This window comes from Chlamydotis macqueenii, chromosome 16 (assembly GCF_036417535.1).
Source record: "Chlamydotis macqueenii isolate bChlMac1 chromosome 16, bChlMac1.mat, whole genome shotgun sequence".
In the NCBI taxonomy this organism is placed as follows: domain Eukaryota; kingdom Metazoa; phylum Chordata; class Aves; order Otidiformes; family Otididae; genus Chlamydotis; species Chlamydotis macqueenii.
In genome coordinates, this window is record NC_141571.1 from 15,092,149 (window position 1) to 15,114,424 (window position 22,276).

Sequence of the window (22,276 nt, forward strand, 5' to 3'; positions counted from 1 at the left end):
GCTTCCCCTCTTTTCTCCCTCCCAGAGCACAGCATACTTGAATTATCAGAGCTAATTCATTAATGCAAATGAATTTGGCATTATTTCTCGGGATCTCTTACTCAGATTAGGACTCCATCATTGCCTATCAAAAGCAAACCAAAATGCAAACACTGATCCCAAGCTGCCTGAAACCAGCAGACGCCTTAAAACTTGAAAAGGCCTCTAGCGAAATTGCGGTCAAAAGAATAAATTCCACTTAAAGGTGGCTGCTACTGTTTCAGAATTTAAAGAGGTACAATTCCTGACGCATTTCAGGAGGAAATCCTTTCAGATCTGCATACTTTCGAGAGCTTAATTTACCCAGTGAAAGGGGCGAAACACCGCCGGCCAGCCACTGGGTGAACGCGGCCTGCGAGTTTTTGCTTCGGTGGCAGCAAACTAATACGGTATTTAAACACGCGTCTAACATCTCCATTTCCTTAAGGTAAGCTAGCACGAGAACATTAGGCAGGAGAATTATATTATTTTTGTACCAGTGTAAGACAATGTACCAAATTTACGCTGGTTTTTTAAGCTTTACTGCAGGAGAGAGAATATGAAGCACACGCAGCTTCACAGCAACGTCTCACACCACACAAAAATTAATACCTTGATAAAAACAAACCTAAAAAAAAGATAAAAAGGTTTCGCTTTCCTTTCTGTGTCTTTCACCTTGCTCTTCAAGGGAGGAACGGCTCCATCAGCGTCATATGCTCCCGTAATAAAGTCAACGGCGTTGTGTCACTACGCGTATGACAGCAGGGCACTGATAAAGCACAAAGCAAGAGCGAGGTGCTATCAGGGAATCTGCTGTCTCCGCTTCGGCCAGTTGCACTGCGTATCACCAGAACTACCTGACCGGAATTCTCAATTCCAGAACCAGAAGACACTGCACGAATTAATAAAATTACGCTGCCTTTGCAAGTTTCTCATTCTAAAGGCTGGATTTGCTTCCCGTTGCTAATACGTCACTCATTAAGTACATAATAATCTGAGCAGTTGCAAATTTATTTTTTTTTGTTTGTAGATCAGGCAGGACAATGTAAGGAGAGGGAAGCAAAAAGCATCCCAGACTCCTCCAGCGCAAATCCCGTCATGGTGAATCGCGGCTCGCGCGCAGCACAGATGACTTTCACGCAGAACTCACCTTTCAGGCCTTCGGTTTGGGGTTTTTTTTTCCCCTCCATCACTACAGCTCCGAGCAGAGGTCGCAGGCCCCTAAACCGCCACGAAGGACGGCGGCGGGGGGGGCCGGGGGGGCAGGAGGGGCGCGGGGATCCCCCCCCCCCCCCGTGGGCAGGGGGGTTCCCGGGTGGGGACCCGACGCCACCGGACGAGGGGCTGACGCAGGCGGGAGCATCCCCCCCCGCCCTCGGGGCAACCGGTCCCCTCTCCCTCCGTCCCCCCTCACCCCAAAACGCCCCCTTCCTCCTCCCCCTCCCGCCTCCCCCCCTCCCCAGCTCCATCTTGGCCTCCACCCGCCGGCCCGGCCCGGTGAGGCCCCGGCCCCGCTCACCTGCGCCCCGCGGGCGGGCGGGGGCCGGGCAGCCCCGGGCGGGGGCGGCCCCACGGTGCGGGCGGCTCCTCCGCCGCTGTCGAGCGGCCCCCTCGGTCGCGGCGGCGCTACCTCAACCGGTGCCGCCGCCGCCGCCAGACACCGAGCGGGACCCGGCGAGGCCGAGGGCGGGCGGGGGAGGAGCCAGCGCATCGCGCCTGCGCGCAGCGCCCCCACCTCCGCGGGCATGCGCCCGCAGCGCGCCGCGCGTGTCCGTGGGTGCGCGCGTCCGTGGGTGCGCGCAGCGTAATGCTGGGAGGAGTGGGTGGGCGTGGCGAAAAGTGAGCGAGAGCGCGGCAAAAGTTAACTTTCCCTGACCGGGAATCGAACCCGGGCCGCGGCGGTGAGAGCGCCGAATCCTAACCACTAGACCACCAGGGAGCTGTGAAACGCTTATCGGCCCGCTGCAGTTCCCGCGCTAAGGGCGGGACAGGGAGAGGCCTGGGCCAGGCCTAGACCCAGGCCATCCGTTCTGGGCTGCAAATTCCGCAGTTTCCCACTTTTCCAGGTGGTGTCCAGGGAGCTCAGCGCTCGTGCGCGTAGACCTTCGATTTTACATCAGGTTTGTCCAGCTCCCTCATCATCTGTGCTTCTTCTCGGGGTGCTGCACCCTGCTTGCCACCCACGGCCTGCTGGCTCGTTGGTGTCCCAGGAGCACGGTGCCAAGCCAGCTCCTTTTAGTGAACAAACGAGTGCTTACAATTAGAGGAAAAACAGGGGCTTTTTTAAGCTCAAGAGCTTGTGTTTTTCCCAGTTGCTCAAGTTTCCTGGCCGCTCCCTGGGGCTCGCTGCTGTTTCCCACCCCAGGTGAACGCCCAGCTTCCCCCCATCCCACGCATCCCGGAGCGGGTGACCCTGGGGCCGGTGCGGGATCACTGCCCAGCCCGCAGCTTGCCCCCGCTGTCCCTCCGGCGTGTGACTGCGCCGCGCGGCTCCCACGGCCTTTCCCGTCTGCTGTCTCTGACTCACATTTTAAAGAAATGAATGGTAATCCATCCCATTTGCCAACAGAGTCATCGCCGTTAATCACCCGCACCCTCTCCTGGGTCCAGCCCTGGCTTCCATCTGCGGCTGCCGAGTCCTCATCCCCAGCCCAGCTCCAGCACTGATGCTCCAGAGGACACCCGGTACCTCTTCTCCTCCAAAACACAGGCTACGTGTGGGGCTCCCCAGCATTGACCTTGCACCGGGTCTGCACCCAAGAAGAGATGCTGAACCCACCCCAGCACCCACACAGGGCCAGCCCCAGCTGCTCACACCCGCAGGGATGCAGTGAGTGGCCCCCGGGCTGGGAACCCCAGGCCAGTGCTTGGCTCTGGACACTGCCCGCTCGGCCGGGGATGCAGCCCTGGGGCTGATTTCCCCGGGGGGATGAGCACAGGCTCCCGGCTGCTGGAGCAGTTGTGCAACCCCTCTTGTGAGCATAAATGTCAAATTCCTTAAAAAATGCTTGCTGCCATTTCAGCTGAGGGTCAGGACATGGTGCCAGCAGGAAAAAGTGGCTCCTTCTAGCTTTTTGCCATTAGTTACTTTTCGATTCTGTTGTTTATCTGCTTGTTCCCACTTTGTGGGATGGAGCAATCCGGCTTCCCCCCACCTTCAATGCTCCCCATGAAGCCTCCGCACCTTGCGCTCCTCTGCCCAAGCCGTCCCGTCTTCAGGCGTGGGTGCTCACCCTCTCCTTTGAAGTGATGCAGGCTACATTTTGATGGCTCAGGTATTTCAGTGCTCTGTGCTGGATTTTCTCAAACTCTCCTTTCCAAGCCAGACAATTACAGTGCACAAAGGGAGAGCAAGGCCATGGGACGCTGCACAGCCTGACCACCATTTGTTACGGCACACGTTGGGGTTTGGGAAACTCCCAGTGATGTAGGAGCGAGGGGCCTGTGCTTTGCTAGGATGAGAGCTCCCACCCTCTTCCTCATGGGCAGGAGTAAACATCCCAAATCCCCTGGGAAGTTTTCCTTTCAAGGCAAGAGGGTGAGCCTGTCCCTAGGTGCTAGCTGGCAGGGGACAATGCCGACTGCCCAGTCTCTCATGTGTCACCGCACCCCAAAATGTGGCTCCTCAGGAGCACTTGCTGCTCTCCCTTCCCTGGTGAATCTCAGCTCCCTCCTGTTTGCTGGGTGCTCACCCAGTTTTGGACCTAAATTATCCCTCCAACCCGTCCAGCCCTGCCCGCAGCCAAGGCCAGCAGCGGGACCTGGCCGTGCTGAGCGCCTGGCTTGGAAACCCATTGGGAATGGGCCAACTGCATCGCCTGGCCCCGTGCTTTGTGCCACGGGGCTGGCAGAGACGAACCACAGCAGCGGGAAGCGCAGGGAGAGACGAGCATCCGCCTGGGGAGGCGGCAGCGCCGGAGGCACCACTGTGGGGAAAGCCTCTCATCAGCTACCGCATCCCCAGTCGGGAACATCCCACCCAGCATGGACCCCCCCGGAACACGGGAGCAGTCAGAGGAGGCCCAGCAAGTCTTCAGGGACGCGGAAAGAAAAGGAACATCATGCCGTAAAACCAGAGGAGCAGGAAAGAGGAGACGCTGTTTTGGTTGCTGGTTCTGTGTGAAGATCCCAGCTCTGATGAGTCTCACACACCAGCCTCGTTAGCGGAGATTTCATACCGGGATGTTTCATTTAAGGGAAGCAACAGGAAAAAGAGGGAGGAGGGAGAAGCAACTCTGAAAAAGCTCCAAGACAAAGCCTCTTCAGGCTCCAAGGCAGTAGGAGAGGCACTCAGGGAGCCCCCAGGCTCCTCCGAGCAGCTCTTGCCCACTGAGGCTGTTGGCAGGGGGTGAACAGAGGAGGAATATTGCTGTCAGAGCCTTCTCCCTCCGGCTTACAGCAGAGCAGGTCGGTGCCCACAAGGCTGCCAGGGCTTCGTGTGCTCCTGGTGCCAGGTTTTTACAGGGAAAGAAGCCACGTCCCCCTGTCCTTTGCACGGGACGCTGCAGCCCCAGCCCAGCCCTGAAGGAAACTGGGGGTTTGCACCCGTGAGAGCTGCCAGGAGCATGCTTAGAAACCGGGAAGTGATAAAAACACTGTTAAGCCTGTAACCAGGAAGGGAAGGCTTAATCAACCTTCCTTCAAAACACCCGAGGGCGCTGGAAGGAACTGGGGAGGTGCAAAAGCATCTCCTCGCCCCTGGGGCTGTCGCAGGGGAGCTGGCAGCCCCAGCTCTGCAGCCTGGGTGCTCCCTGCAGCATCTCAGACCCAGTTGCAGAGGTGTCATTTTAACTATGGAAGCAGCAGAAGAAAAACCCTCAAAAAAACCCAAACAAACAAAACCCCAAACCCCACAAAAACAAAACTAAACCCTCACCACCAAGCAGATGCTTCAAACTCAGCCAAGCATCCTTCCTCTGAAAGCACAGCACACAGAGCAGCTACAGAGCTCTGCTGGCCTCTTCTGCAACATGTGTGCCTGCTCTCAGCCCCCAACTCCAGTCAGACATCCACTGCTCCCTCTGCACCGTGCTGTTTAAATCAGTAGCGGCTGCCAGAGCTTCCAAGAAGCCGATTCCCTGAGGTATCAGCACCACAGCTGCTGCTTTTCCACGTTAGAAGTTTCTCCAGCCTCAGCCCCCGCTGCCAAGGTTACCACTGCTCAGGTTACCCGAGCTTCCGAGCTCAGGAGAACGGCACGACGGAACTGGAGGCACGTCTGGTTCATCTGCGGCACGGCGGTGACGGGAGCAACGTGACGGCACTTGGAGGGTAAGTGTGCGTTTGCAACTTCCCAGCCCTTGGCTGAGCACAGGTACGTCTCAGGAACCGGCTAGTGTTTGGCATCTTGAAAGGCAACATCGAACTGTAAATATTTAGTACATCTCTTCAGGAGAAAGCACCTGGAGAGCCGATGGAGAACCAAGTCAGAGGGACAGGATAGGATGGGACAGAAATATTTCAGTTGCTTCTTGCAACTGGTATTTTGCCCAAGAAGTTCCTAACACGCACCCAAGAGCAGACTGCAGCAGCGTCAGACAGACCAAGACAAGAACATTCACCCTGTTTTCTCCCAAAGGAATGCTTTATTGACAAGTTTCCTCAGTCTTTATCTGCAAAGAGAAACAGTTCCATACCCAAGCTCCAGCAGTCCCCGCTTCACTGGCTCTGCTCCTCCCAGGGAGGCCAGTCGCAGTCAAGCAGGGAGCACCAGCAAGTTACACTCTACGCTCCACCTACCGCCTAGTACATCTGCCTTCGAACACCTCATCCTGTGTCCCCGGGTTTGCAGAGGGAGGGGAGCAGGGGTGGGGGAAACGGAGATTAATCAGCAAATAAGTGTCAAAACTTGCTTCTCTGAAGACGGGTCGGAGACGGTTCAGTCCCTCCAGGGTGATAAACCACTAAAACTACCCAGATATGTACATAAGCAAGTCTAAAGACCTGAGTAAGTCCCACTCCGCCTCTAAGGCACAGAATTGCTCACTCTAGGTATGTCTACGTGGAGGCACCTTGCCTAGAATAAGACCAGGCCTCTAGAAGAAAACTCAGAATTTTTCAGCTCCCGAGCAGTGAAGTTGGACATCAAAAGAGCAAAACATCCAGCCCCGAGAGGAACCGGTTGAGCTCTGTCTCTCTGCCAGTTTTGTAAACCAAGATTAGAGCTGGGGCTTTCAACTGACAAACCCGTCCAGTCCCAGTCAGACGTACCAGGTGGAGGAGCCCACAGAGAGCAGAGTGGAGTCCCTCCAACACGGTGTCCGTATTGCTAGAGCCAGCTTTGGCCTTTTTCCTCTGGCCCTGTTGCTAGCAGCCTTCAGAAATTCTTCCTCCAAGAATGAAGGCATAAAATGAGAAGGGAGAAGCAAGTTTCATACACTCAGGAAACGGAGCGCACCACTGTATTTAACACAAGAACTGGCTTATAAGCATGCTGCTACTACTGTATGCTGCAAAACTCCAGTGCTCGACATCCAGCTTTATAACCCTTACAGTCTGCTCTACAGAAAAAAAGAAAAATCATGAACGAGTAAAGCGTAAGGTGGTGTAAGGCTTGCAACTCAGTTTCAGCGTCCAAGGGAGCGTTTCCCTAATATGATGCCGAAGCTTTTTTTTTTTTTTTAAGCTTTATTTCTTTAAAGTTCATTGCATTTAAAAATAAAGATTTTTAGTTTTGTTAAAGCTAGAGCATTAGTGTAACAACGAGGCAGCTGCTAAGTGAAGTTTCCCTTTTGGGAGCCCAGAAAAGAAAACAAACAACTGTTTACCCCATGTACGAGACCACTCCAGTGACAGCCAGAGAAAGCAGTAACAAGAGAAGCCTGGGAGCTCACCGAGTAGCTGCATGGCATGCCCTGAACGCAGAACGTAGCCAGAAGCTGAAGCTAAGATGCCCATGCACTTGGCTTCTCCAGTAACTGCCCTCCTCACGCTGCTCAGGGCGACGTATCTGTTCCAAGTTCTCTCAGACAAGGGAAAAAGGTTTTTATCTATACCAGTGGCATTTCTGAGCTACTTTAAGGAAACTCCATCTTACATGCTCTCCCAAAAGGACAGCAGTGATACATTTAACCTACAAACTTTAGTGTAAAATATTATTTGTGTACAAAACTTTGCATTCTCTTTATTTGACTTGGATCCAGCAGCAGTGTCTATGAATGAACAATGGATCTCTCCAGACTGGCTCTCAGCCCCTTCTTGGATTCGCATGGTGTTGCTGTTGTGAAGACTGGGGAGGGAGGCGGCTCGCTCTTACAGTTGCGCACAGCCGTGCAAAGCCACATCGCAGGTCTAGAAAGGAGCGTTGTCTTGTGGAGGCTTGTCCCCGGCTCCCGAGGGGGAGTGCAGGCCGTCAGTGCTGTTTTCCCTGCTGCCCACCACTCTGGACTGAAAGGAAAGAAGCGCGTTAGGATCACAAGAAACCAGCACTGGGAATACTGAGTCAATTCCCCCTTGTCAAGGTCACCTACTGCAGGAAAGGCTTCACATATCTGAGAGGCCATTTGCCCGAACACTAGTCTATAAGAAAAACACTGCAGAACTGAAAGTGTCTGCAGAAGGAGTCACGCTATACGTTTGCAAGACAAAGCAGACTGTTACCTTTATGGTCCCAACTCTATCTTCAAATGACTTGAAGGTTGCAGAATTCCTTGAAGAAAGGAGAGGAAAAAAAAAATTAAAAGAACAAATCAAGACAAGTTAGTTCCTAACTAAATCAAATCGCGCAGTGTGCCTGGGCTCTCCGGCCACTCGCATGCAGTGACAGCGGCACCCTGAACACTTCCAGCCCCTCACAGCCTTTGGCACAAATCTCTCAGGCACACCAGACGAGAACACCACACACAAACTCTGAAGGAAGACGCTCATACCACGTGCAATCCACTCAATTGCTCAAGCTGAAATATGGAGGGAAACAAGTCCTAGCTCACTAGGGAATCAACGCACGGTAAGTAGAGAAGAAACTAGCTCTCAGTTCTACAAGGCTCCCAACTAAAAGCATGCTGTCTTAAATAATGGAAAGGAAAAGCTGAAAAGGATTTGAAACAAAGGCTTCAGTTTCCCGTATCGCATCCCACAGGCAGGAAGGCGAAGGGCCATGTGCCTGTACCTGTGGGCAGTTTTATTACTACAGGAGTCATCGTTTGCATCAGGAAACACTCAAAAACCACCGTGTAATAAATTAATCAGGGGATTTCATATTTCTAGCAAAGAAAACCAGGTCAGGTTTGATAACCTGACACGCTGCTTTGCTTGCGAAGGATTCCAGAGGATGGCTCTGTACCGAGCGTTCGGACCAGGCAATTACTCACACAGAGCCGCTCTCCTCGGGCTAGGCTGTGGGAGCACCGGGGGCTGGGAGATGACTAGCCTCATCTGGGTTATTTTTGTTCCAAAGAATCGCTTTGTATTTGCACCCAGAAAATAACCTCTGTTGATCTGGAACGAGGATGAACAGAGGTTTTGATGGGCCTCGCCCAGCCCTTGCAGTCGTTTCTCCTGCAAGGAGACCACCACCTAAAGCACCACAAGGGCACGGAGCTTCCAGGCTGGAGACAGAGGGTTCAAGTTAGGATTCATCTCAGTATTAGCGATGGCCATGACGGTAACCCTGCCCTTCAGGGACCTCTAAAAGCTGCAAGTTTCAATTAGACTTTGGTACAGTTGCGACACTGCGCTTGGTCGGAGAACATCACAGGTGCTCATAACCATAAAAAGAGATTGGGTAAAAAAAACCCACCCTGAATTACTCAAACTGCATGGCTACCCCATACTCCGAGCGGGGTCTGCTTAAGAATGGAAGCAGTTGTACAAGTCAGAACCAAAAACCCGATAACGACAGCTGTAGTCTCCCACCGACCCCGCTCAGGAGACACGGGTGTTTGATACGTTACCTCATGGCTGGCATACTTATCGAGTGGCGAATGGAGTAACTGCTACTCGGAAGCATTCAGAATAAGGAGGAAAGAGTTAAACGACAATTTTAGACAGGCACCGTGCAAAAGCAGCATACTCCTGGTTCTTAAGCACCTACTGTCCACACACAGGCTGAAGCATTAAGAGCCAGCCATCTCTTCCCTTATTTAACAGCTGCAGCCCAGAACTTAATTTTCCAGACACAGGACTGTAAGCACAAATATTTAACTGCTATTAACTGCAACTGTGATACAAAAGTAAATTACAAGGCATTGGTTTGTGGCAGGTTTCTCAATCTGTGTCAAAAGTGTAGGCAAGGCTTAAATAATCACCTTCCCCCTTAACATCTGCAAGGGCCCGACACAGAAACAAATGCTCTTTTTAGCGGCCGTGAAGAGTATCTTACCTAAAGGAATGCGAGAAGGGGTGAGCCCTGGGAGGAGGCACGGGCAGCAGAGAGAAAAGAGGAAGCAACAGTCAGACACTTGTGCAGCTCTAAACACGAAATGCAGGGCAGCTAAGCAGGGACGCGTCACAGGATCATGGGACAGCAAAGTCAACGACCCAGGAGGAAGCCTCTCAAAATAAATTCCAGAAACCAGCAAAAAACACTTGCTTTTCATTAACTCAGAAAAGCCAAGCTAAGAGGTTTTTCAGAGGACAGTAACAGCACCTACAGGAACTCAGAGCCAGGGTCCTGCGGAGGGAAAGGAGTGGATGTGCAACAGCAGCAAACCAAAATATTCTACCTACCCCTACCCATTGCTTTCCTGTGGATTTTTTTTTTTAGAGCATGTTTTCCTGAACGGAGGTTTTTACCAAGCGCTAGCTAATTTGGTAAAGGTACCTCCATCCCCCATCTCCCCCCACGAGACCTCATACAGAGACAGCACTGCTAGGACTTCTGGGCGAGAACTTCTGGAACAGGAACCCGCAATGGATACCTGCACGTTATCTTGCCAAGCCTGCAGATCTCAGAGTTACAGCTCGGAGAACAAACACATCTCAGCGTAATAAAGATAAGAGTATCTGGATAAAAAGTGTCATGTTTACCCCACAACCTGGCTGCCCATTTTTAGGTTTCAAGGCAAACTATCCCCCACCAGGTTACCAGATTGCCACGTGGGATTTTGCAGTGCAGTAGCATCTCAGTAGTCTGAAATAACAGACCAGGGTTTCCTACTTCTACTTGTAAGATTACCAGGCTGCTCCAAAGGAGCTTCTCCTACCACAAGCAGGGTTTTATTCCACCTAAATATAATTTTTGTCTCTGCAGCAGGAAGCAGTCAGAGCAAGTTGGATCTGAAGTACTGGGCAAGGAGTACAAAGGCTTTTCCTTACAGCCAGAGCAAAGACGTTAGGCTTCGTGGTTTCATTTCTCCAGGCATCCAAGTCAGCTCTTTGGGCAGACTCCTTGAAATGCTGTCTTTGCATGCGAAATAAATTCACTTTCTACTTACTTCTGCTGAAAGGAGAACGCAGATAACGCACGTCCATGCACCACGCTGCTCTGCATGCAATACCACAAGCACCGCTTCATTTGTTCAGTGTCTTGGCCTGGACCTAGCAGTAACCTTTTTCCTCCTTTCACAAGGATTTAAAATTTATGTAAATCCAGGAATTTGCAGGTACCTTTGGGGCTTGGGCTAACATTTCACAATGAATTTGCTTGTAGTATTATGCACAGCAAACTTCACTAGCCAACATGAAGTATATCGGGGGCACAAAACCACACAGCAAGCTGTTCTCAACAGAAAGAAAACACTCTCAATTTTGCAGTTTACTGGGGTCAGTAAAATGCAGGAACAGAAAGTCTAAAAGCCAATTTACAGTTAAAAAGTAAGTGGAGATAACAGAAAAAGCTGAATTGGCCAATCTCTGAAAAAATCCCACCCACTAATTAAGCTGCATTTTCTCCCCTCCAGGCAAGCTAACAGAGCAACAGCATTAATACAGTAAGCGCAGTTACCGCCGTAGCTTCACAATGTCTCCTTCCAATCCACACCTATAACATTTAAAGTCATTTTGACCAGAAAACAGCAACCCTAAAGATTTAACCCAGGGACACATTACTTGTATTTCACAGCATTTTGGTCCAGGCATTTTTAATGGAATTACGACTACGCCCTCCGTGTATCGGAGGTGTTTGTCCCATTCATCACGCCTTCCTTGCATTTATCAACCGGTGATGGCTGACTAAACAAGGAAATCCCTTCTGTTATCTCAACACTTCCAGTGATGGAAAATAAATCTGCTTTACAAGTGAATTCGTAGTGTAAGAGGAAAAAAGAAAGCACGGCAATAGAGGCTGCAGTGTAGGCTACAAGGCTTGTAACAGAGATTCTCTGGGAACAGAGATCATCCCCACTCAGAGAAGTGATCACAATACAACAGACTTCAGTCCTCGCCAGCTCTGATCACGTATCAGAATCCATTCAGAGCTTCACCTGGCAGGGGCAGAAAGTGGGACAGTTCCTGCAGAAACTCGTGCTCAGAGTTAAACCTTATTCCAAATCAGAAATACCAAGACTTGAATGCAGCACAGGAGACAGAAGTCTGTTTGTATACACACAGAAAAACTCAAAGTCTTTAAAAAATAAAAAGTCATTACTGTGTTCCCCGCAGGGCCACATCCTGCTGAAATAAGTTTGGCAGGGATTCCTGATTTGTGAGACAGAAGCTGCCTCTATTTCATAACACATCACCCAAGGTATTAGCTATAAAAAGGAATGCAGATGCTTAAATTGGTGATTAACGCTGAGCAATACCGCTGCTGCAAAGGTCTGAGCTGGTTGCAGGGCAGCTGACTACACAGCCGGTTCTCACTATGACTGTGTCAGGCCAGCTGTCACCAGGAGTAACAGGCACGCTCGTCACTCGGCCACACATCCCCTCCCTCTGTGCCTCCTGGGACGGCACAAACATTTCTGCAGCTGCATGGTGAACTCCATTCTCCCAAACACAAGATGACAGGCAGCACCAAGCCTGTCAAAACGGCTTCTTCTGGTGGCAACGCTGGTTCAGGAGTTCCCCATTTGGTCCACACAGCACAGTTCTCATCCTTTTGCCACAACAGCCTGACCAGATGGCAGAAGTCAAGCACCAAATTTACTTCACTATCATCAGTTTAGCAAAATCTATTACCACCACATCTTGTGCTGGTATCTGTCTCCTGTAATTACATGTAAATCTCTTCTTCTAGTAGACTAGGTAGTTTCCAGGAGAGAAAAATTGAAACTGCAATACTGGAAAGGGTAGGAAGCCAGCTAGTCCTCTGCCAAATTCAGAGAAGTGAGCTACTGAAAACACCAAAAATTACCCTCCAGGAACACAGTAAATAACGGAGGACAGAACTAGAAAAAAAATCAGTACTATGTGATTAGAGGCCAGCGAGTTCTTACCACTTGGATATTCCCAGCCACAGTGGAATAGGAAATTCCCTACAAAGAATGACAGCTACCTATTCAATCCAAGGTCTGATACACCATGTTAATTACAAGCTCTAAGAACACTTCCCCAGCAACCCAGACAGGCTGTATATCCAGAACTAGCTCTCAGTTCCCAGGAAAACGTGGCCAAGGTATTCAGCACAAATAACTTGGACGTTGCCATGAATGGAGAAGCAATCTTTAGCTTAAATTTCTGAAGACCAGGTGAATCACCAATTCTAACCTTCAACCTCGCACAGCTGAGAATCTCACACAGCAAGAACCTCAGCCAGCAAGCAAGGGAACCAGCCTTCTACTTTTCAATTTAGAGAGGTTTAAATTTGTAATTACTTCATCGGTCATCTGCTTAAGCAATCGAGAGCCACCAACCAGAAGATTAAGGCTTTAACGTTGTCATCATCATATGAGTCAATTCATATCTCCCAGTCAACATGACATAACTGTGCCTGGAAAGCATACTGCCCTCTCTGCAGAAAGTCAACAACCAGGGCTTGAAACGGCATAAATGCAGCACCCAGATTTTGTCCCATTTTAAAGTGTAACAGAGCACAGTGATGATCCCTTTCTAATCCTAAGCAGTAACACTGAGAAAACACACCTCCATAATCCAGTAACGAATGGAAAAGGAAAACTTTAATACTAGTTTCTTACAGATGATGTAAAAGCTGTAGTGAAACCTTACGACAGCAAAAGGGGAAGGCTACTAAAAACGTTCTGTCAGTTCTCATAAGCCAGATCTTAATGCCTTAGAACAGGTTTTATGCCATCAACAAGTATTTAATAAGCGTTAAATCTGCCCTAAGCTACAATGTACAGGGCCACACAGAAGAACAACAGCGTGTGTGTCCATCAACAGCGGTGTGCTGCCAACTAAGAAAAATGGAAAAAAGCCTCATTATTGTATAAAGTCTCGTTACCGTTTGAAACCAAGATCAAAGCGCCAGAGCGCCAAACAGAAATCTTACCTCATGTCACCAAGTTTCCTGCTGATAACAGAACCTACATTGGAAAGGGCTGCTGAAGTCTTCTGTCCTGCCTGGGAAAGGGTTTCCTGGGTCTTCTTATAACTGAATAGAAAAAAAAAAAAACAAAAAACCACACATTGAACTGAAGGTAGACTCTGAAAGCAATAAGCATTTGCCCCCCATTTTGAAAAAAGAACCCATGTTAAAGCGAAGGAGCTAGGTTAGTGAGCTGCACTGACTTCTCTGAAAAAGGCCCTGCCAGTCTTGCGTATAGTCAAAGACTTGAAGTTTTTAAAAAGTAGCAAGTGTAGGGTTAACATTTCCATACACTCACTTTAACATTTGGAGCATACTTTATTAACTCTGACAAATATTTGCCAAAAAAACCCCAAACAACCCAATTTTCCCTGTGGAAATTCTAATACCATAGCATCGTATACTATTTGCTCTACAACTACATTTTGCTCTCCCTGAGAAAATAAGCCTAGGAACCTATTCCATAATATCCTCACAGCCTTGAAGAAGTTACAGCACTTTAGTGTTAGGCTGCGGAGGAAAGAGGCAAGACTAACATCACTGTATAGAAAAGAAATGCAGGAATCAGCATCATCTCTACAACTGCAGTTTAGAAACAAATCGGTAGAGAAGGTTCCCATCAGTTACCATGAACCACAACACGTAAGAAGTCTGACAGCTTGTACTTGTCAGCTGGTTGCATTTGAGTTCATACCAGAGCTGGAGAAGACAGACACCTGAGAACCTCTGTCTCCTTCAGATCAGACTAATCTCAGGAACAAAGATTCTTTGAGCCACTCTCATTAACTCATCCTCCCTAAGCTATTCCACAGTTGGTGATTAACATCTAGATTTATGGCATTCTTCAAATTATTAAAAAAAAAAAAAAAAAAAAAAGACTTAGGCTGGAAAACAAGTTCAACAATTTAAGCCAAGTTTTCTTATTCCAACTATTTCAGCTTGAGATTTTTTTTGCCTGACTAGGAGATTTAGGAGAAGGGCATTACAAACAGCCTAGCATTCTCTCTCATGCCTGAGCTCCCAAAGCTAAAAGCACCGTGACGACAGCCGACTTATTGACCGCTCATTCTCTGCAGAGAGAAGTGCGGGAGACAGCACCGCAGCACCTGAACGGGGTTCAAGCGATACCAACTGCAACACGTTGGTTTGCTGGGGTTGTTTTTGTTTAAGATCACAGCCAAGTATTTCTGAATCAAGAACGTACACAAGACTTAGGCAGAACAGGGCAAAACTACATCAGCTTTACCCTCCCTCTTCCTGCTTCTGAAAGAAAATTCCTATAACCTACACACTTTTCAGACCAATTCCTCCTGGATTCGGTGACTCCAAAAGAACCTGAGCGTGCCCCAACAGCACGGCTTCACTACTGTTTCTCCACAGCACAATCTTTTGCAAGAAGTAGTCATCTCTGACAATTTAGGAGCTAACAGGTCAGCATCAACGCTGCTTGCTCTTACACATGCCTTCCTGCCGCAAGGACTGTGTTTGAACCCTAGGGCCAAAGCTGCTTTGGAAGAGGAGGATCTCAATCCCTGCCTTCAGCACTCAGGCTCCTCCCTGGCTGACCGCGTCCTGTCATGGGATTTGATTTACAGCTGCCTAACAGAAACACCCTCCTGCTCACTGAAGTGTGTTGCGCTGACTCTATGTCTGCTTTGCACTGAGCACCAGAGCAGCGATGAGAGGAACGGTTTACAGACTCAAAGGATGCCACGCACGCGCTGCAAACTCCCAGGTATTACGTCTAGCTTCAGCTAAAAAAGGCCAGAGATTTCCCAACGGTATTTTCCACTCTTGACAGCAGTTTTCTTAAGATAACTAAAGATCTAGCACTCAAGTGCTGCTCCTTCTCCCTGAGCACGCTCCTTCGTGATGCCAGCACAGCTGTTTGTGCTGACACAGTGATCTAGACCACGGAAGCGATCCAGCTGAAATATAAACTTGGAAGAACAAAAAAAAAAGACAGCAGCAGCCAGATCACATCGCCAGTCTAGTCCTGCTTCCACAGCTCCCCCACACACGTACACGCCTCCGCCGCTGCAACGCGGGAGGCAGAGCCACGAAAGCGCAGCTGAGATGAGAAGCTCTTTAACCCAGAACTGCCATCAGACACAAGCGTGGAACTGCATCTGTGACAACGCGGGATCAGGTTATACAAGGCTTTAATACAACTTAACTACACCCAGCCCTGACCTAGAAGCCGCATCTACTCTCCTGCAAAAGACACGGCCAGGTTCACCATGGCTTTAAATTCACAATCACTTTCTTCCCTTAGCACCAGTACAAAGCACAACAGAACAACCTGAACGTGGGAGTGATAAATGTGAGCTCTGATTAATACCTTCCTCTACTAACAGGCAATTGGCTGCAGCAGAAGCTGTAGAAATTATCTCTGCCCCAAGGTGTACATCCTCTGCTATTCAAACCTTTCATTGCACCCCTCTCCTACAAACCATGGCAGGGAGGAGCCAGACCTGTGCCCTCAAACTCTCCATTAATACCAGTTTCCTCTCACTTGCTTTCACCCAGCAATCACCGTTTGCGGCGTTAGGCTAAGTACACAAACCATCTAAGTCATCTTGCGTCGTGGTTACAGTCGAACTGGAGCTAGGGACAGACTGGGCTGATTTCTGTCCTCTCTACGTACAGAGGGAGGACAAGAGCCTTGCAGAGGGCAAGGCTGCGGCCAGGAATGGCAACTTCCAGGAAATTCAGCAGTGCACCGCACCACCGAAAGGTCACGAGTGAGGCCCGTTCCCAGTACACTCAGGATGCAGGTTAGTTATAAAGCAGAGAAATTCAAGTGACAGGAAAGATGACGCGTTTGCGTAACAATCAAAAACATAGGAGTAAAACCTCATCCTTGGATTTCTTGAACTTGACTCCTTGCATTTACTGAGCTTTGGGCAAAGGAAGTAGAAATTCTGTTTGTTTTCTGAAACGTTGCTGCAATCTTACCTTTCAATCCCCCTTGCCTCTCCATTTTAATCAGCATCTACCTTGCTAGCATGGACTGTCACTCTGTCTAGTGCCAAAGCAAGCAGGAAAACTAGCGTGCCACAGCTATTCAGGCCTTAAGCGCTCTACAAAAGCACGCTTCCGCCACATTTCTGGCACTAAAGTACAAGGAAATAGATAAAACGCGAAGTTTTCTATTCTAGTAGGCACACCCAGGGAAGAACTCTGATTAAACACCGCTGGAGTCAGTCACGCTGTCTACAAGCATAATAACCAAGGTCATTCTATTTAGCAAGTAAAATAGTGACAATTTACATCTTAACCTAGAAAACATACACAGAACACTGAAAGCAGAATCTGTGTAAAGCTTTTTCTGATAGTCCTGCTTTTCATCTCAGCTCATCTTTCACTCATCTCACGCAGAAAACTTTCTATTCACAGACGCTGCCAGTAACAGGCCAGCTCAAAAGACTGCATTTCATACCCACTCCAGAGAACAGGAAAAGCTGGCTTGCCCAAGACCTACTTTACCATGGTTTAAATCAGCTCAGGAAACAACGACGCTACCTGCCTGCTCCCACTGCATCGCTGCGAAGGACTGCCCTCTGTACTGTGGGAAAGATGCAGAGAGACGGACAAAGGCCAACTTCTGCAACATGATTCCATAATTTAGTCCAGATGAGACTTTAATTCCAAGCACTTAATAAAACCATGGCTAAGAGACCTTTGCAGCCAACAACTGGAGTGTAACAGCTGTGAGGTGTAAGCTGTTCAAGTCCAGTTGGGGCCCCACCATGACAGAACAGCTGTCTTGGACACTGCAGCTCTATTTGTTCTCATCAGGTACCGCAGCAAAAAGAAAAGCTCCTGCTCCCCGCAGAGCACGTTGAGGGTGACAGGAAGAGGTCAGTCTGGCTATTCCACAGCTCGCCAGAAGTTACAGCATGTGGCACACAGGTCTCAGCTACGCGGTGGCTTCGGCCATTCTCCGCGAGCAGGCAGGCATTTGAAGAGTATCACTCGGACCACAATGCAACCATTCAAATACCGACCTGAGGAAAAGCTCCCTCTCCCAGAAGAGGCATTTATTGGGTTAAAAAGGTGAAAGCTAGAAAAGAGGAATGTTTAAATAGACCGAGTCAAAGGAGAGGACTGTGAGCAGGGGCACAGAACGTTAGTGGCAGCGGACTGTCAGGAAAGCATTGGTTAAGGCTGAAGGTTAAGACACTCACGCTTCTGATTGAGTTAATTTTTCATTCCAGTCCTCCAGTGTGCTGCTGGCTGAAAGATATCTACAAACACAATGGAGGTTAGATACAGTGCCAGATTCACGACAGATGCTTCTTTTCACACTTTCCACGTTGTTAGCATCTCTTTACACTTACAGAATCATAGGTTTTATTCTCTGACAATAGCTTCCCCTCTTCTCTGCTACAGCCAGAAGGAAAAGAGCTGTTGTTTGAAACACAGGGAGACACCTAAGCCCTGTGTTCTTTCTTGTTTAAGCATTTTCAGACACTGAGCCCAAGGAAACAAAGCCTGCAGCTGAGAAGGTGTCAGGAATTGAAAGGCTTTGCTCTTCTACTCCCTCCCTACGTGCTGCGTGGCGGCTTTGTACTAAAAGCGCAAAGCAGCAAACTGAGCTCAAGGCAAAGAAAAAAATCCCCAGATCCTGACTGCCACAGCCAAAGCTATACTTTACCAATACAGTATGAGCTGGACAAACTGTTAAACTTAGATTCATTTTCTAATCTTTACACATCATGTTTGCCTACATACCAAACAGTACTTAGGGGTTGTGAGAATTAACACCTGTGGCACAGAGCAAAGGCAAGTACTACAGAAAGCATCTGCTACCAGCTCAGGTAACACGCAGAAGCGCTCAGAGGTGACATATCACAGGCAGCACACGTCACCCAGAAGTGCAACTCTCCCCAGTTAGATCAGAGCTGTCTTGCCTACTGACGGGATCCTCCCAATCCACATTCTCCTCTTAGCTAAATAACCACAAGACACACAAGGGAGAGAATCTTCAACGTAGAAAACATTCAAGGTCTCCCTTACGTTCATGCTATGCAGCAGGAATCAAAACGATTCCTCTGTAGTATCAACGGAGGTCTAATAGAATTAAAGAATATATTCTAGAGACAAAAGTAGCCAGATGTTCTTTGTCCACATTTGTCACCTCACATATACTGCAAAGACTAAAATCCATGGCTTTTTAGTGTTGACATCATCAAAAAGGTTCGCATACATCAGTGCAGAAGCTTTCAAAAGCTGAGATACCTATTTACACTTGCACAGCCCCTGTTTCCAGCTACAGGTGAAGGCCTTCAGGCACCTTCTCTCCCCTGTGGCAGCAGAGAAGGGCAATCATCAAACTGCTTCCTACCACAGCCGACGATGAGAAGAGAAATAGTTTCACAGTACAGATAGAGGTTCACCAATAAGACATCTGATTACAACACACTAACCTACCAATGACCACCTAAAGGGAAACTGCGGTTGGTTTTTTTTTTTGCCTTTTTTTTTTTTTTTTCAAATAAAATGTGGTCTGGTAACTGATTGGAATTTTTGTTTTGCAACAGCAAGGGTGTGAGAGAGATGACAGCAGTTAACGTTTACTCATCTCCTCTGCTTATAGCTGGATGCCAGGCACGCCGCTAACAGCGGGCCTGCTTCACCGTGCCTCCAGCTGCCAGTCAGCCCCTGATGCCTGTGAGAACACGCAGCAGCACAAATCGGGGAACGCAGCAAGGAGCAAGGAGGTGTTGCTGAGGAGCCCGAGGCACTCACAAGTCAGACTGTGTCACTTTGTCATTCCACTCTCCAAGTTTCTCAGATGTTTTCACATAACTAGAAACAGAAAGCGTTAATGAATATGACTTTAATATTCATTTTTTAGAAGACAATGACACAGATTTCACTTACAAAGGAGTAACAGAAATCGGGCAGGGATGTAGGAGGGAAGATGAGGAAAAGGGAAAGAACAAACGGTGAGATGAGCAGCTCAACAATCCGGTCTGCAGCAGCACTGTCACTGCTAAATTCCAGTTAAGTTACGCGAGGTTTTCTCAGACTGACCGATATCTCTGTGGGTACCGAGTCCCCTACATCCAGGCACAACTGCAGGTCAGACTTACCCCTCCGACTCTCCTTTGGCACTGCCAAGCACTGCAGTGACCAGACCCTCAACGCCTGTTCAGGAGCCATCAGTCTAATTTCAGATCTTCAGGCAGAGTAACGCATGCCAAAATTACAGAACTTTTTCCTAGGAAGTGCAAGCTTTTAAATTCAAGCTATATGACCCAGGAAACATCTTCTGAACTAACACGAAGCAGCAGAGCTTTGAAACTTCTTGCACTTCTCTTTGCGTCTGAGTTCAGAACACGGCAGCAGCAGCCCGCGCCTCAAAGAACAGGCAGAAACGGGCAAACCGAGCCGTTACCTGGTGACCTAGGCCTCTAACGTCAGGGAAGGAGCATCCAGCAACAATTTATCCAGAGCACAGATAGGAAAGTTCCATTTATGCTGACATAAAGACACCGACGCACGGGAGCAATGAAATAAATAGTTTAAAGTGCCTTTTACTCTAGATACTCAGCAGAGCAAAAGCCTCCAACCACTTGGAAGGGGCCTGGAATATGCCGCTGGGAAATAATTGCTACAGAGTCACATTTAAACGCGAAACGTGCATCACAAGCAACACTTACGCGTTGGAGACTTGGACATCATGCCAGCTTTTAGACAGGTTTTGCTTTAACCCATCCAAGGGAGTCAAGCCCAGCTTCCTCTTCAGCTCCCCACAGTGCCTCTCTTTAGCAGCCAGAACTTGCCTGAGAGTACCGATTTCTTCCTCCACCTTAGAGAGAGACAGAGGTTTGTCTTAGGTCACAGTTCGGTAAAATTCTGAAAATTAAGCCAGCTTTCTACCCCCCTCAAACCAGCAGGATCTCATTAATCTGCATTTAAAGAACTGACAGGAATTTGGGTGCACGCAGACCAATTCAGCTGAACGTGAACGATGCTGGAACGGGAGACCTTACTAATTACGGTTCCCATCTTACGGTTATTTTCCTCTGATGTCATTAAAGCAAAGAGTTTTTCCTCCAAGATGTTTCTTACGACATTTTCAAAGCGCTCCGGAGCTGCGTCTGGGCAGAGCAGGCTCGTTTCTGCTGTGACTGCAGCTCACCGAGATCTCCGTGGCCACCCAGAGCAGCAAAGCCCTCCCTTGCTAAAACTTGCAAGAGAGTCTCAAATGAAAGAAAGGACTGCAGAAGGACAGCTGCAATTATTTTTGGCTACGTTTCAGATAGAAATTATAAACTGGCCTTTAAATCCCAAAAGGTGCCCAAAATTTAGGACATTACATTACAAACTCTCGGCTCTTCAAAAGCATATAGGCACCAAAAATAGCTGACTACGACACGTAATAAATATTTAAGAGAAAAAGGTAGAAAAAGCAAGCATAAGTGCTCCGTTGGTTCAGCTTCCTAAGGAAAAATGAGTTTCTTTCGCACACCGCTTGCCTGAAGCGTTTTCTTGCTTCAAATGGAGGTAAAAGCCTAGACTAAGCTCACGGCATCAAAAGCCACGTATTTCCTCAGAGCTCTACATTAAGTCGTCCTGGGAAAGAGCACGCAACATACCACAGCGTTTGAAGTGTCTGCCAGCTTTGTGCGTTTCAACAATTAGCTGAGAGATCCAAAGGTTACACCGCTGTCAAATTAAAATAAAGCAACCCAAGCCCTGCTCCCACGGCTCCCGTTTCTTTTCTTTTTGTCCTTCTTCTTCCTCCCCAGCAGAACACAACTGTGGCCACGCACGGCCCCCCGTTACCTTGGCGAGCTCAGATCTCAACTCCTCCTCTTCAGCAAGAGTCAGCCCTTCGGGCGCCGAGGTCCTGGCCGAAGCCGCGCTATCCACAGGAACATCTGTCATGGCATCGGCCAGCAGACCTTTGTTGGGAGAGTTAAGGTTGATATCTGCCACAGACAAGGAGCAGAGGGCAGACGGAATAAGCAGCCAGCAAGCGCAGCGCGTTACGCGAACCTGGGCAGCCGGACGGGAAAGGTGAAGAAAGGGGCTGTGCAGAAAGAGGAAGAGAAACCTCCCGCGGGCTCTCCTGCACCAGAAGCCACAGAAGCGCCGGGCTCTGCCCGCCGAAGATAGCTCCTCTGCCCGGCACCGCCTGCCAAACACCCGCGGGGCCCAGGCGAGCGCCGGGGGGCGGGGAACGGGCACCGGGGAGGGGGGAACGGGCACCGGGGAGGGGGGAACGGGCACCGGGGAGGGGGGAACGGGCCCTGGGGGGAGGAGCGCCGAGGAGGGGGTGGTGTGGAGCTCGGGATGGGGGTGACGGGGCCCAGGGATGGGGGGAGGACGAGGCCCGGGGATGGGGGAGGACGAGGCCCGGGGATGGGGGAGGACGAGGCCCGGGGATGGGGGGAGGACGAGGCCCGGGGATGGGGGAGGACGAGGCCCGGGGATGGGGGAGGACGAGGCCCGGGGATGGGGGAGGACGAGGTCTGGGAACGGAGTTGGGGACGGGGCCCGAGAACGGGGCGGACGGGCCGAGCCGCCAGCGCCCTCCGCGGGGCCCTGGACCCGCAGCCGCCCCAGCGCCCACCCGCGCAGCCCCCCCCCCCCCCTTCCCGGGAACCGGTTCCCCCCGCCCGTGCCGCCCCCCCCCCCGCCCCGGCTACAAAGCGACCGGAGGCGAAGGCCCCGCTCCCCGCCCCTACCCTGGCTCGCGCTCTCCATGGCGGCGCCCCGTGCCCGTCCAGCCGCCGCCGCCCCCTCCCGTGACGCAATCAGCGCCGCGCCGCCCGCGCGCTTCCGGGGGGTGGGGGGGAGTCGCGGAGAGAGCGCGTCACCCGCCGCGTCGCCACGGCAACGGGCGCCACGTTCCCTTCCGGAAACGGCGGCGGGTGA

General features: G+C 50.0%; 2 protein-coding genes and 1 non-coding gene across 10 annotated transcripts in view; all 3 read right to left on the reverse strand.

Moving 5' to 3' along the window:
- DNAJC5 (DnaJ heat shock protein family (Hsp40) member C5) overlaps nucleotides 1–1,697 on the reverse strand; it is a 33,474-nt gene extending 31,777 nt beyond the window's left edge. Inside the window, exon 1 of the mRNA XM_086760576.1 lies at nucleotides 1,538–1,697. The gene's annotated coding sequence lies outside the window, so the exon portion shown is untranslated. The remainder of the gene's footprint in view (nucleotides 1–1,537) is intronic.
- Nucleotides 1,698–1,885: 188 nt separating this feature from the next.
- On the reverse strand, nucleotides 1,886–1,957 carry TRNAE-CUC (transfer RNA glutamic acid (anticodon CUC)). The gene has a single exon. It is a non-coding gene; the product is annotated as a tRNA-Glu (tRNA).
- A 3,624-nt stretch (nucleotides 1,958–5,581) lies between these two features.
- TPD52L2 (TPD52 like 2) lies at nucleotides 5,582–22,276 on the reverse strand. 8 transcript variants are annotated; one of them, XM_086760381.1, is made up of 10 exons: nucleotides 22,087–22,272; nucleotides 21,182–21,327; nucleotides 20,053–20,201; nucleotides 19,136–19,195; nucleotides 17,572–17,631; nucleotides 13,346–13,447; nucleotides 9,338–9,364; nucleotides 8,910–8,951; nucleotides 7,618–7,666; nucleotides 5,582–7,404 (listed from the first exon to the last, which is right to left on the reverse strand). In XM_086760381.1, exons 1-10 carry the CDS (start codon nucleotides 22,103–22,105, stop codon nucleotides 7,309–7,311), a joined length of 750 nt encoding a protein of 249 aa, XP_086616507.1. In that variant the 5' UTR covers nucleotides 22,106–22,272; the 3' UTR covers nucleotides 5,582–7,308. The 8 variants fall into 8 exon arrangements, with proteins under 8 accessions (XP_086616507.1, XP_086616508.1, XP_086616510.1 ...); XM_086760382.1 differs by having other exon boundaries at nucleotides 21,182–21,300; nucleotides 22,087–22,271; XM_086760384.1 differs by lacking the exon at nucleotides 19,136–19,195 and having other exon boundaries at nucleotides 22,087–22,276.